This window comes from Priapulus caudatus, unplaced genomic scaffold, assembly GCF_000485595.1.
Source record: "Priapulus caudatus unplaced genomic scaffold, Priapulus_caudatus-5.0.1 Scaffold408, whole genome shotgun sequence".
In the NCBI taxonomy this organism is placed as follows: Eukaryota; Metazoa; Priapulida; class Priapulimorpha; order Priapulimorphida; family Priapulidae; genus Priapulus; species Priapulus caudatus.
The window spans coordinates 319,748-334,763 of record NW_014577469.1 but is presented as its reverse complement, the minus strand read 5'-3'; the positions used below and the strand labels follow the sequence as shown (position 1 = coordinate 334,763).

General features: G+C 44.6%; 2 protein-coding genes across 2 annotated transcripts in view; both read right to left on the bottom strand.

Annotated features, from left to right (window-relative positions):
* Positions 1-4,669: 4,669 nt before the first annotated feature.
* LOC106810079 lies at positions 4,670-8,265 on the bottom strand. The gene has a single exon (XM_014813352.1). The coding sequence runs from the start codon at positions 7,169-7,171 to the stop codon at positions 4,910-4,912; it is 2,262 nt and encodes a 753-aa protein (XP_014668838.1). The 5' UTR covers positions 7,172-8,265; the 3' UTR covers positions 4,670-4,909.
* An 81-nt stretch (positions 8,266-8,346) lies between these two features.
* Positions 8,347-15,016, bottom strand: part of LOC106810080 (peptidyl-prolyl cis-trans isomerase FKBP12-like) — a gene marked incomplete in the record, with an annotated part of 14,662 nt that continues 7,992 nt past the window's right edge. The window contains 2 exon segments of the mRNA XM_014813353.1: positions 8,347-9,193; positions 9,830-9,931. Of these exon segments, the coding sequence (XP_014668839.1) occupies positions 9,133-9,193; positions 9,830-9,931 (163 nt within the window).

The following is a 15,016-nucleotide window of genomic DNA, read 5'->3' as shown; positions in this document are numbered from 1 at the left end:
TCCGTCCTGAGACGACAACGCAGAAGCTTGTGCAGCTTAGCCGCAGAATATTGCGAGGCAGGATTTCGTCGAGAAACCGCGCAGATCGGCGAAGTACATGTGAACACCCCGCAAGCAGTTTGCGCATGCAACTCTGGACTGTTAGTTCGTGATACAGGACATCTCCATCCGTTGAACTGAAACTCACGCACCACGAGGACAGTATCAGTGAAAGTACTGATGGCCAGCTCAAGCCTAGCCGTTGTGAGCTCAGGTTTCGGCAGAGTGTCCAAACGCGTGTGTGAAGGACCTAAGACCTGTGAACAATCTGTTTAGCCAGGATAGGGTTTATGTGAGATATGTGTTCAAAAGATAGGTTAATGTGTTTAAAACGATAAAGTGTTGATGCGTTAACGTGGTTACATACATTCAATTGTTGCAGTATTTATAATCTTTGTCAGGAATGATCTGTGGATAAATTGGACTGTATGGGAATTCATATCTGCAAGAGCTGCATTATTCGTTTTATTTCATCTCAAGGGGATGTTTGTATTATCATAATTATCTGTTCCTTGTGTCCAACAAGTTATCAACACTGGCATGTGCTGCACCTATGGAGGTGAGGGGGAACTATAATAAACATGGCTGGTTTCTGTTACTCAAGCTTTCCGTCCTACTCATTATTTGTGTCTAATTAAACGGCCGCACCAAGATAAACCTCCTGACTCAACAGTAAATGTGATGTTGAAATAAACTTGTGTATCATTCACCGTCAATCGGAGTTGGTGAAGCAGAATTAAGTATGAACCACGGTGCTTCGTACGGCTCTAGATTAGCAATGTAAGAAGAGAGTGAGAGACACAGATAGACTTCCTCTGGGCGGGCGTGTACACACCGACACTGTCACAGGTGCATGTGTCTAAGCCGCTTATCGACGCATTAGATTTGGCAGAACAGATTTGTCTCACAAAGCTGCTTCTCACGCCTCTCCTCTCTCTCCTCACGGGGCATCGTCTCTCCTCGTCTCTCTCTTCCTCCTGCACTCTCTCTCCTCTCTTTCTGCTCTTTTCTCTGCTTCTCTCTCCTTTCCTCTGTGCCCTCTATCTATCGTTCTCCTCATTCTACCTCACTCTCTCTCCCCTCTAATTCCGCTCTCTCTCTCTCTCTCTCTCCTTCTATCTCTCCGCTCTCTGACTCCACCCCTACGTCTCCTCTATCTTCCTTCTAAACTATCTCTCTGTCTCCCTCACTCGCTCTCTTGCTCTCTTGGCCCTCTCTGTCCTTCTGCCGGCCTCTCTCACTTACCTCTCTATTCTCTCTCTGTAACGAATTGTATATCTCTATCCTCTCTCTGTCATTCTCTCTCATTCGACCTCTTTCCCTGCCATTTCTCTCTCCTCTCTCTCATCTCTTCCTTCGCAAGGAAGCGAACATGACCCCTCGTCTCATAATTGCTGGCTTGATCAGCGAAGTCCAGCGAAACGGAGGCGAAAAATGGCCCCCACTGTGTATTTTGCTTGGCTCCGAGCGTTGAAGGCTAGTGAACTAAGGGAAGATGCAGCTGCTCTCTATTTTCGCCTGCTCGCGCAGAAGGCGAGCGAAAGCAAAGGCGAACTGCCCTGTTCTGTCTTTAGCTTGCTCGGAGCAACGAAGTCCAGCGAAGACGAAGCGAACATACCCCCAGCCCCTCTAATGTTGCTTGCTCGAGCACGAACTGAGGCGAAGTCCGCACCGCGCACGATGGCGGAAATGGCCTTGCTCTGTCATTTCGCTGGCACGAGCAACGAAAGTGCCGCAGGCAAAACGAAGGCGAACATGGCCTCCGCTCTTGTATTTCTGCTGGCTCGAGCAACGAAGTGCGCAGCGAAACGAAGGACGACTGGCCCGCGTCTGTCTTTCCGCTGTGCTCGAGCAACGGAAGTCTCAGGAGCAGTCCAGCGAAACGAATGCGAACATACTCAGTCTGCATATGTTGCTTACTCGAGGCAACGAAGTCCTCAGGCGAACGTCGCACGCGAAACGAAGCGAACATCGGCCCCCGCTCTTGTATTTCAGCTTGCTCCCAAAGCAAACGAAGTCCAGCGTAAACGAAGCGAGACATGGCCCTGTGTATTTCGCGTTGGCTCGCGCAACGAAGTCCAGGCGAAACGAAGCGACCATGCGCCCGCTCTGTATTTCGCTTGCCGAGCAACGAAGTCCACGAAGTCCAGAGCTGAAACGAAGGCGAACATACTCCCAGTCTCCAATGTTTGCGCTTACTCGAGCAACGAGAGTCCAGCGAAACGAAGATCGAACATTCGGCCGCGGCTCTGTATTTTGCTTGCTCGAGCATCGAACGTCGCAGCGAAGTCCCAGCGAAACGCAAGCGCCATGGCCCCACTCTGTATTTTCGCTTGCTTGAGCGAACGATCTCAGCGAAACAAAGCGAACATACCCAGTCTCAACGTTGGCTATACTCGAGCACGGAGTCCAGCGAAGTCGCGAGCGAACGAAGTGAACATGCCGCTGGCTGTGTAGTTTCGGTTGCTGCGAACAACGAAGTCCAGCGAAACGAAGCAACATGGCCCCCGCTCTGTATTTCGGCTTGCGCTCGAGCAACACAAGTCCAGCCGAGAAGCGAAGCGACACATACCGCCCCAGTCCAATGGTTGCTTGCTTCGCCTTATATACCATATATGAACCCCGCTCTTGCATATCCTTATTTCATATCTAACGCGGACCCCTGCATCAATCTAAATTGACTATCGATCCCGCCTTGATATGCTATTTCATATCTAACCCCGGCCTTGATATCGTTAATTGATTATCGATCCACCGTCCTCCCTGTTATATCAGCGACATTAGAATGAGCAATTGGAAAGTTTGGAATGCTCCTAATGGAGGCACCACCCATTATTAAGGCTCAACCTAGTGGCGGCCATGGTATTCCGTCCCAAAGCCATGTGCTTGCCGGCAGCCGGCTGCAAAGGGTGATAGGCATATGTTTACTAGGCATTCTAATCTTTAAACATATATTTTACGATGATATTTAAAGAATCGATGGAAAAACCGCTAAAAAGTGGCCTTAACCTAACGCCTAAGCCTGACCGGCCTAATTAAATTTGAAAAGTATAGTAACAGATTAGAAAATGCCTAGTACAACATAATCCAGTCAGCCCCTTGCTGCTGCTTCCCAGTTGAATTTTGGCACAGGGCGAGAGATAGTGATTACTGCTAGGGGACGGCTGCTGATTGGGCTAATTTTGTTCTCTTAGTTTTTTTTATTTTTTATTATTTTTGGCTAATTTTTGTTTTATTTTAGACATTACGGGATGGTCTAGGGTTAGGACATTAGGGTTAGGTTAGGGTTAACCGTGATTTGCTATACAGCAACTGATTTCTATATTCACTATCTCTCCCCTGAGACCTAGCTACTACTTCCAGTTGCACTCAAGAGTCAAGGAGCTACACAAACTGCATGCAGCGCCCCCCTTCGCACACTCAGGATACCACTGCCACAATGCTAGCACTATTTTTCAAGTGGGCGGAGCTCCGGGGAAATCCAGCAAATGGCAATCCAACGGCCGCAAAGTCTCCGCCGAACAAAACATTAGAAATTTCTATGATTTGCATGTTTGTTGGTGGACAAATTTAGATGTTTTAAGCTGAATACGCAAAAATGCATCAAAGACAATGTTCGAGAATTAGGTATATTGGCAAGCATCTTTGACAGGCAAAATTAATGATAAATATTAAATAAACACGTGAACTTAGTTTAGTAAACAGCGTAATGATTTGAAAGTAGTAAATGGGTGCACAATACGCGCACTATTTCGTATCACTATTTTATCAAATTTCTCATAAAATAATCGTCGGATTTTTAATATCTTTGCAACTTTTATTAGTACAAATCTTATTACATAGGATACGAGTAACCTGGCTGCTGTAAAACTTGTGGTAAAAAAGCATTACAAATTGTAACCGAAAATCTGCTTGTGGCAGTGGTAGATTGAGCCAATGAGGGAGAGCGCCATCTGTCTTGGAGTTTGGGAGCTACATATATACCAGTTATATGTAGCTCCTTGGTTGCACTCTCTGCAGAGTCAAACAACAATAGTCATAGAGAGTAAAAACAACGATATTGGGTGTACCAGCAAGATGGGGGGACTGTTACACTGTGGCGGATGTTTGCTATCTCAGATTGCTCTAGTTTTTATATAAATTCACAATTTTTGCCGTCACGTAATAAGCGATGAAGTTTTTTTGAAACAAATTACACATGTAATTATTATTGACCAATAGCAAAGCACTGACGTGTGGGCAGTCCGAGGCACGCTAGAAAGGTCGTTGGGTAGATTCTGCTACAATTTACACACTAGGGTTTCTCCACATAATCCTTAAATTGAAAAACTACAGCACTCAACGATACACTCCTGCCGTGCACCTGCACGACTAGTAATTTCTAAGCTTGTGCTGTGCAGCAACGGCACCCATACATTCTAGTTTAGTGGTTACGTGGTTACACTCTTACCTGCGATTACTTTTCTCAGGCCGACTTGGAAAGTGAATGGTTGCTGGCCTGCATCTTTGGTGCTGTGGATAACAAACAGTAAAAAGTCGGGTGTTCAATCCTGTGTGGGATCGCGGGGCTTAGTTATAGTAGTACTTTTGCAAGATACCAGTGCATGGTTACCGGGGGGGGGGTCGCACGCACGCACGCACGCACAGGCACACGCGAATACTGTTAAGACTATTTCAAAGAAAATGACATACTGAAATTAGCTGCCCTGTTGTACAAGCCAAAATCAACACAGTTGCTGATGCCCTATTTACTCCAGCATGAGCTATCATCATCATCATCATCATCATCATCATCATCATCATCATCATCACCATCATCATCATCATCATCATCATCATCATCACCATCATCATGAGCCACTAGGTTATCTCAAACATCATTCAAACGCTGCATCACGCGCGTCACTAGTTCTTCTGCGTACTCAGAGAACGCCGCGTCAGTGACGTTGTCGTTGGATACGCCGTTTCTCGCCCACCTGTGATGATATAGCACTCCAATGTCCTGCGGCACTCGCAAAGCAGCGTGCTTGATGTTCGTGGCGGAGGGGGATGCCGTGACGTAGCGGGCCACGTGATGTATGCCTAGCTCGTTGATGAGATGCGGTCGCACGATGTTCTTCATGCGTCGCGGCGGCGCGATGGGCGCGCGATCCCGCACCGTGTTGTACGTCCTCTTCAGGCACGACCGCAGTTCGCTGGCGCTCAGCTTGCGCAGTCCGCTCACGCCGGCGACGCTGGCGCTGCAACGTCGCCAACTCGTGAAGAAAAAGTTCGCGAAGCTGTAAGCAGCGTACGACTTCCCGTCGGAGCCGCCGCCGCCGCCGGAAGTACCGTTACTGGAAGCGCGATTTTCCTCCAGGTAGCGCAGCATTTGCCTCCAGGTGCGATGCTTGTGCGGCGTGATCGTCTCGTCGAGGTCGAGAAATGCGACGAATTCGTACGCGTGCATGTTGCGATAGAGGCAGTCCTGTATGCAAGCGAGCTGCGCAGCGTAATGCACGTCTACGGGCGTGCCGTGTCTCGTCGTCACGCCGACGTCGCCCGTCTCCTTCGTGCTGATCTTCCACTGTATCACCTCGACGATGCCGTCGTTCTGAAGGCGCCGTAAGATGGCGTCAACGTCGCCGTGGATGCTGCTGTTGTACATAGTGATCTTGTCGGCTCCGAGGATCCGATGCATTTCGACGAATTCCAGCAGAGCGGCGACGTCGTTAAAGTTCTTGATGAACGCCGGTACACAGACGCCGAACTCTCCTCGTTTCCGCTGCGACACCTGGTGGTGGACTAGCAAAACATTAGCGGGACTTGCGTCGCATCTTTCTGCGGTCACCGACACGGCGACGGGACGAGATGTCCCCGAGACGTTACACACGATGAAGTAGCCACCATAGACGTGATTGTGTATCTCCGGCAGTGCGACAAACGTCGCCTGTACGACGAGTGGCACTGTGGCGTTGTCCGGCCACACCTGGCAATACACAACCTCGATGTTAGAAGCATTCGCTACACCAATCATTCTTATAAGCGGTGTGCGCTCCCTGTCGTCGAGAAAAGCGGAGAAGACGAGCATGTCTCTATCCGCGACCCGCTGCCATGTCTGCGTGTCTGTGGGGCGTGCAGGGGGCGCCATGTTTGATGTACAGTCATTGTTTTTCCGTATCGTTGGCAACGTCTTTGTGGTCAGCGTGACGCCAGTAGTTTTAGTCGATGGAGTTGATAGTAAAGTTTTTACAACCCGTTTATCGGGGGCTTTAGTAGATGGTAGAGTTTTCTCATCCTGTTTATCAGTTACTTTCGTAGACGAGAGCGTTTTCTCAGCGTCTTTAACAGTGATTTTCTTAGGTTCTAGAATTTTTTCAACTTGCTTAACGGTAACTTTAGCAGCATGCAAGGTAATAGTATTCTGCACCTGTTTCTTAGTTACTTTAGTAGTAGGCAAGGTAGTAGTTTTCTCCACTTCTTTATTAATTACCGGTACTTTAGAAGTAGGCAGAGTTTTCTCCACCTCTTTATTAGTTACCTTTAAAGTAGGCAGAGTTTTCTCTACCCCTTTATTAGTTACTTCAGTAGATGGTAGAATTACCTTAATCTGTGTATTGGTGACTTTGGCAGTTGATAGAGTTTTCACTTCTTTATCAATTACTTTCGTAGACGGTATGGGATAAGTCTCTCCAATCAGTTTGCTATTTATTTTAGTAGATGGTAAAGTTTTCTCAACTCTTTTACTATCTGCGATGTTTCCAGAATATAAAACTGTTTCAGTATCGATTTCTTCGTTATTGTTATTGTTGTTTCTTTGGGTGCGAGCGCTCACCGTTACGTTCCTGCCGCCGTCTTCGCGTGTATCTGTAAACCCATGATGGTCAGTATATGAGCAGGCGACCAAACGTTGTGGCACAGAGGCAATCCTAGGATCCGGCTTAGTAAGATCACCGCGAATCACTAGATACAAATCTCGTTTCTCGTTGCTGGCGATGTGGTAGACACCGTCAATAAATGTCGGTACTTCTTGTATAATCAGCGAAACTGCCGCGAATGTTACTAGTATGAATAAGCACACCGCTCTCCGGTTCGCTCGTATCATTCTGAAGAATGACCGCATATTGCCATGTATAGGTGTGTGCAGTTGCATTGGCGTCACTTCTCATCACAAAGTTAACTAAACTTCTACCGTACTTTGCACCAGGAACTTGTGTCTTTATTACCTCGTTATAGCGTGACGTGTTGACTCGGAAAACGGCTACGAGCGCAGCATGACACTCAGACCATTAGCGACTGCTATTCTCTTATTGGCTCTCGCTCGCTCTCTCTCCTTTCTACACCCTCTTTTTATCTCTAACTTTTTTCCACAATATACTCGCTCTCTTCCTATCTGTGTCCTCTACCCGCTCATTCTATTTCACTATATCTATGCTGTTAGTTTCACTCCACTCACGCACACTACTTACAGACCAACTGGTACTTTCAGACCAGTAGTTCAATGGCTGGGTAATATCAAGTGGAATGAATTTATCTACGTACCTGTTTATCAACGCCATTGCTTACAATGTAAATACCTACGTGCAAAGGGCGCGTGATAGCTGCTGCAATCGTTAGTACATATATACCTACCCTATCACATACGTACTCCGTTCAAGAAGCAACAACTATATAGTGCTAAATATATGCAATGCACGAGTTGGATTTTTCCGTTGGCGACTTGTCGTGTCAACTTTACTTACGACTGTACACTTGTAAGTGCAACTTGTGAAATTGAAAATAAAAGTGGACAGCAGTTTTTATGAGTCTGATGTACGGATAACTTTAGGCACCAGTGCCGACAAACGGCAAAGAAATGTGTACATAATTTCACTATGCGTTGCGTGGAATCAGGATGTTAAAAATATTAGCTAGCTAGGCTCCTAACAAAATTATTGAGGGAACTAATGGGATCCAGATTTTTCATATAAAGTTATTCCTGAGTATGTCCTCTCTTTTTTAAATATATAATTTTTACAAAACGCGATTTCGCATACGCACGCACGTACGCACACACAGGCACGCATGTATACGCACACATACACACACACGCGCGCGTACATATGGGCACGCCCGCATGCGCGCACACACGCACGCACGCACGCGCACACACGCACGCACGCACGCACACTCAGGCACGCACGTATACGCACACACACGCACGCTCTACAACGAACCCGCTCTACAATGAGTACAAACAAGTTTACGGTAGTAGATCAAACTGTGCTGAAAAGGTTGGAGGGTTGACAGACGTAAGCGAGTGAAAGTACGACATTGGCAAACAAGCTATAGTGATGTCTAACACAATCAGTACTTTAATAATAAACAAATTACACGTATAAAAGATTAGTGATCGTAGCATCTTGGAACAGACACACACACACACACGCACACACACACGCACGCACCCACGTATGTATTCACGCACGCACGCACGTACGCACGCACACACACACGTGTAAGTCTACGATATAATGGCATGTCCAATCATTCATAAGTATTACTAATTTTATAATTAATGATACAATTTTGTCTAGCAAAATGTGCAAAGCGAGTGATTGAAATAACGTTACACAGTAAACACGATATTATACATAATTTAATCTGCTTGTGAGCATCCAAAATTTAATTACTCTCATCATTACCACGACCACTTTGATGCTAGTTACTAGATCTCTTATAGATAGCTTATTGATATTGAAACCGACGATTGCATTCACAATCAATTTTTATAGATAGCTTTCACATGTCGCTGTGAAAAATTACCGAGTAAGTTAGCCGAAAAACCACAATTTCGTAGAATAAAATAATGAATGCATTTCCCACACGACAAAATGGTATGACAGAGGACGGCCGTCATAACTACGAAGCACGATGTCACGATATCCAGCCACCCACCACAATCTCGCAGCGACTTCCCGTGAGACGTAACACAAATCTACCCCGCGTCAAACTACGATCAAACGTTGTCATCATTCGCGCCGAGAGTCACGTGCTTGGAGGGAGACGAGTGGTCGTGACGATGCGTCGTGCGAAGGGTGTGAGAGGGTGCTCGCGGCGTGGCGCCACGATCGATCACTGTCCATTGATCGTCAGGATCTCAATCTCAAACAGCAGTTCGGCATTCGGGGTTATCGTGCATGGCCGTTAAGGAATTACACAATAACTTTTCACACTAAATTCTAGTAAATGCTACTTCATGTAAAACATGTACTTCATGTGTTTGTATGTAGCCAAATGCTAAAAACATCAAGTACTCAACAAGTACACTGCACATATGCTAAAATATCTAAACATGTACATGTGATAGTTTCCTTTTGCCAGTATTTCAGATTCATAAAATTTTCCCATAAATTCTGGACATTTTAGAGGTGATTTTTAACTGCGTTTATGTATTGATTCAAATATGTTAACATAAAATAGTGTTTGAAGACAATGTCATTCTATTATTTAGTTTAAAATTCTGTTCTTCTAAAACCGTTAGACTGCTAGACACCTACAAATAGTACAAATTTCTCAATATTTTCAAATCATGCTGCTAAATAATGTGTATTATATGTGAGCATCTCTGCAAACGGTAGAAATGTAGTGAAGTAGAGCACCCAGCAATTTGCAGACCAAGTAGAAATAACCTCATCCCACATTTTTGCCAGTAGACTTTCAAACAGGTGCATAACAGCATAAAAAATTCAGTTGCAGACGAAATCAGTATTGTAAAATTGGGTGCCTCATAAACACATCACACACCAACGTGCTGGTGATAAAAGGATATCCCCACGCTGGAAAGCCGCTGGCTCCGTACCCCTTGTGTCCGGCGATCGTGAGACGTGCCACTTCTCCCTTCCTCATCTGGAGGCATCCCTCATCCCATCCTAAAATAAAAGTGTCAATGACACTGTAGCTCACCTCAAAAAAGGACACAAATGAGTGAGTGAGAAGAAGTCAGTTTTAATTGAGCAACCATCGACGTACATTATAGAAACGAAGAGTATATATAGGAGAACTCCCATATAGGAGTACATTATATAATTTTTTATGTGAAAATAAATGTTTGAGATGGGAAAGTCTGAGATGTGGGCGAGTGATGGCGTTGCCTAAAATGAATATCGTTCGGTAAAATAGCATTTAGGTATAAATATAATTGCACTTGTGATTAGCCCTCGGTCTGTAACGTGCAAAATTAATTGTCAAATACGGAACTTTTTCGAGGTGGCAGCACGGTCGCGGGTGTCATGGCGCTGTTCAAATTTCGTAGCGTTGACGTGTAATTAATTATAACAATTAAATTAGGTATCTGGTAACAAATACGTGTGGGTATAGACGATTTGTTATACAGTAAGTACAGTTGTATGCAGTAAAATCCTAGCGGCTACTGTCCCTTTAAGAAAGCATATGATGATGGTAAAGATCCACACATAGCTCTCCTAGAGTACAGTTATACACCATTATCTTTCCCCAGTGCAACTGAACGGACGCTAATACTAGTAATAGACAAGCTGCCCAACACGCCGACACTCTTAAAACCAGCAGTTGTGCAATTAGCCAAACGAGATCTACAACAACGACAACGTCGGCAGAACTGGTATTGTGACAAAAGCTCAACCAGGAACTAACGTGGAATCATTTCAGCTTGGTGACAGTGTCAGAATATGCTTTGACAAAGCATGGGAATCTGCAGTCGTGACAGGCAATGGGGTTAGCCGCTAGAAACAGTTGCCGCTGGAAGGAAGCACATCTGTAGAGGTGCAAGATTATATTAGATAGTGCACGGTGATATTAGTGGTGCATATGTGAAGTGGGTGTTGCAGGTGTTTATTCTTTTGTGCTGTGCACATGGAGTTATGTAATATATGTTTATTTGATGATTCACGTTGATATTCATGTGGCTGCATCATGTGAATAAAAGCGGGGTGTTTTATCTTTTGCTGGTTGGCTGAGCTGGCTTTATGTAATATATGTTTTATGAGATTCACAAGTGTGATATTTAGTTGCGTGCATATGTGAAGTGGGCGAGCGCTGAGTGTTATTCTTTTCGTTGTGTGCTCAGGAAAGTTATCTAAATACTTTATTGGCATTCACCGGTGATATTAGTGGTGCACTATGTGAGTGCAGTGTTTATTTCTTTTGTGTGTGCTGAGAGAGTTATGGTAATATTGTTTAGTGAGCATTCACGACGTATAATTAGTGGATGCATATTGTAAAGTTGGCGTGTTTATTCTTTTGGTGTGTGCTCAAGAGTTATGCTAATAGTTTATGAGATTAGTAAGCTACAAAGACTCAAGCTCCAATACAATTATTGTATATCTTTTTCTTAAAATGCCAGCCATTTCACTACAGACACAGCTATTACTGCTGACAATAGCTCGCTTAAGTTTGCGGAAATCGATCGTTATAACATTTTCCACGATGAGAAATCTTCGTTAGAACAATGACGTAAGAGACGTTAGAATCCATTTTTTCGTGGTTTCCTCATATCTCTCCTCACAGCAACCCTTTATTTGTAGTTCATGATCGCTGCGCCATTCGCCTGAAACTTATGACAGCTTTAGCGACTCTACAACAAGGGGAACACAACAGTTACAAAAGGCATTTTAACTTGCTATATATCGCGTTATGACGATAGAATTGGCTAATGCGTGATTCTTGTTATCTATTCCAACTGACCGGCATTCATTGCGCTAACCGTTGTAACCTACCTGTGCTCCCGCTTGTGCCACCTGCTGACAAAGCTAGCGCGCTAAGCCCATTACTCTGCTACAGGGGTAACCAGAAATTCATTAACAAGACACTAACCCGGTGACAATTGTGCCTACTATATACACTCCTGACTTTCAAGGTGACACTGACTGGAGACTACATTCATTGCATCATCACAGATACTGAGTTATACTGATGAAGGTGCCAGTTCCTTTCACCAATGAGCAGCCGCCTCACTCAGCACCTTGACAGCTGCAGCCCGATGCCGCGCGAAGCTAGCAGAACAGCGCCACTCATGGCGCCTTTTGATCCCCAATTCGCTGCTACTGTCAATATCATATTTCACGTCTGTCAGATCGGCACTCTTATCGCGTCATGCAGCGAATGTTGTGGCGTTGCAGAAGCTTTTCGACTATGCCCACGTAGGCTGAGAATAAATGCAAATAGCTTCAGAAATCGTAACTTGCTAGTCTGCAGCGCGTATAGGTTTTCTTAGAAAAGCGATTTCGAATTATTTAATCTATTTATTAATAACCTGCAACTTATTCTCGTACAATATGGCGTCCATAGATGCGCCCGACGATGGCTCTCTTAGAGGATTTTCATCGAATTTTCATCACAGCCATCTTATGTCCCGCAGGGCTGACTGATTATGGTTGTTTAGACTTGAGAATTGCTCGAGTCGCGATAGCTAAGACATCGCCACAGGATATGCAATATGCAATTTTGATATGTACCTCTTGACCCGCGCTCCCGTGGCGACGAGCACGTTCTGTGACGAGCAGTGCTGGTCGGCCGTGCGCAGTTTCTTACATGCGTAGGGGCACATTCCAGCCCTCCTCCTCCCCGCGCATCACGTGACAGCGGCTCGTGGGAGTTTCTGCCGCGACTGTGACTTGCTATTTAATTAGCATTACTATTTTATTGAAAACGTCCTGCCAAGTTACAGTGCAGTGTAGGCTAAGCCCGCATATAGCATTCGCACTGCTGCCCGCCTTCCTTCGGCGCGCGAAGTGCGTATATAGCCGGTATTCCGCGGTCCGCCGCTGCGCCCAGTCCCGCCGCGAAGTGCGCCCGGCTTAAACCGCCCTTTCGCGCGTCGGGGTCGGGAACAACGCATCTTTTTGCGCCCTAAGGCCATCTATCGTCTCTCTGCGATATCATATACGAAAGTGCAATCCACCGATATAGCAAAAAGACTATAACTGTTAAGGAAACAGTCTAGGACTCTAGGTTACGGACAGGTACTAAGTACTGTAAAGGGCATTACAACATAGCTGCTCATTAAATTCAATCAAACCCACATCTATTTAATAAAAGAGATGTCTCTCTACGCTCACCTTGTGAAAATAATCACAGAAACTTCATTGCTAATTAAGTGACAAGTTTTTATTAAACATTCCGTCAGTACAGCAAAGGGTTGGGACCTAAACTCTTAGCCATAAGTTATCCATAGTATGAACTAGTAAACGGTTCCTGGATTTTTTTTTAAATCTTTAATTTTAGGAAATAAGTTGAAAAGATGCACAAAATCTGCAATGTTTTTTATGACACAATATCGTAAAAAAATTCCAGGGACCGTTTTTTAGTTCATACTACGTATGAACAACTTATGGCTAAGTTAACTATGGCAAGTTTAGGTCCCAAGTCTCCCAACCCTTTGCTGTTTCTGAGAAATAAGGAAAAAAACATTTTTACTCGCAAGGAGTTATGTTTTCGCCCCTGGTTTTAGTCTGTTGGCTGGTTCGGCTTTGTCTGTCAACAGGAATATCTTCAAAAAAGTCGAACGGAATTTTGATGAAAATTTTTTGGACGCGGTTGAGTCTTAGGCAACAACAATTCGTAATTAGATTTTTGGTATTTATCAGCATCCAGGTCAGGAATCCCAGCGAATTTTTTTGAAGGATTTTCCCCTGGGACATTATTTGCTAACATTGACCAATTAGTAGGCCAAGAGTGGCGGCCTATAGTATTTCTCAAAGGTTAGGGTTCTATGGGTTAGTGCGTTAGGGTTCAGGGTTTCAGAGGTTAGGATTAGGAGGAGTTAGGTCGTATATGCAGGCTTAACTGATGTTTTATCCAAACTGATTTCTATAATTCACTATCTCTCCCCTGAGACCTAGCTACTACTTCAGTTGGCACCGAGAATCAAGAGGCTACACAAACTGCATGCAGCAGCCCCCCTTCGCACACTCAGGTACCACTGCCACATGCTAGCCACTATTTTCAAGTGGCGCGGAGCTCCCGGGAAATCCAGCAAATGCGCAATCCAACGCGCCGCAAGTCTCGCGCGAACAAACATTGAAATTTCTATTGATTTGCAGTTTGTGGTGTACAAATTTAGAGTTTTAAGCTGAATACGCAAAATGCCATCAAAGACAATTGTCGAGAATTAGTATATTGGCAAGCATCTTGACAGCAAAATTAATGATCTAAATATAAATAAACACGTGAACTTAGTTTAAGTAAACAAGCGTAATGCATTTGAAATAGTATAGATAAACTCAGGGCACAAAATACGCGCACTATTCGTATCACTATTTTATTCAAAATATTCTCATAAAATAATCGATCGGATTTTAATATACTTTGCAATTTTATATAGTACAATCTTATTAAATAAGATACGAAGTGAAACTGGTGCCTGTAAACTTGTGGGCTAATAAACAAGCATTACAAAATTGTAACGAAAAAATCTGCTTGTGGCAGTGGTAGATTGAGCCAAGAGGGAGAGGCGCATCGTGTCTTGCTGGTGAGCTACATATATACCAGGTTATATGTAGCTCCATGGTTGTCACTCTCTGCAGAGTCAAACAACAATAAGTCATAGAGAGTAAACAACAACGATATTGCGGTACAGCCAGAGATGGGGGACTAGCTACACTGTGCGGCAGTTTGCTATCTCAGATTGCTCGTAGTTTTTATATAATTCACCAATTTTGCCGCACGCTAATAAAGCGATGAAGTTTTTTTGCAAACAATATTAACTATGTAATATTATGAACCAATAGCCAAAGCCACTGACGTAGTGGCCAGTCCGAGGCCACGCTAGAAAGGTGCTTGGGCTAGATTCTGCTACAATTTAACACTTAGCAGGTTTCTTCCAATAATCCTATAAATGAAAAAACTACAGGCCACTCAACGATACACTCCTGCCGTGCCACCTGCACGCACTATAATTTCTAAGCTTGTGCTGATGCAGCAAACGGCACCCATACATTCTAGTTTATGCTTACGTGGTACACTATACCTGATCTCCTAC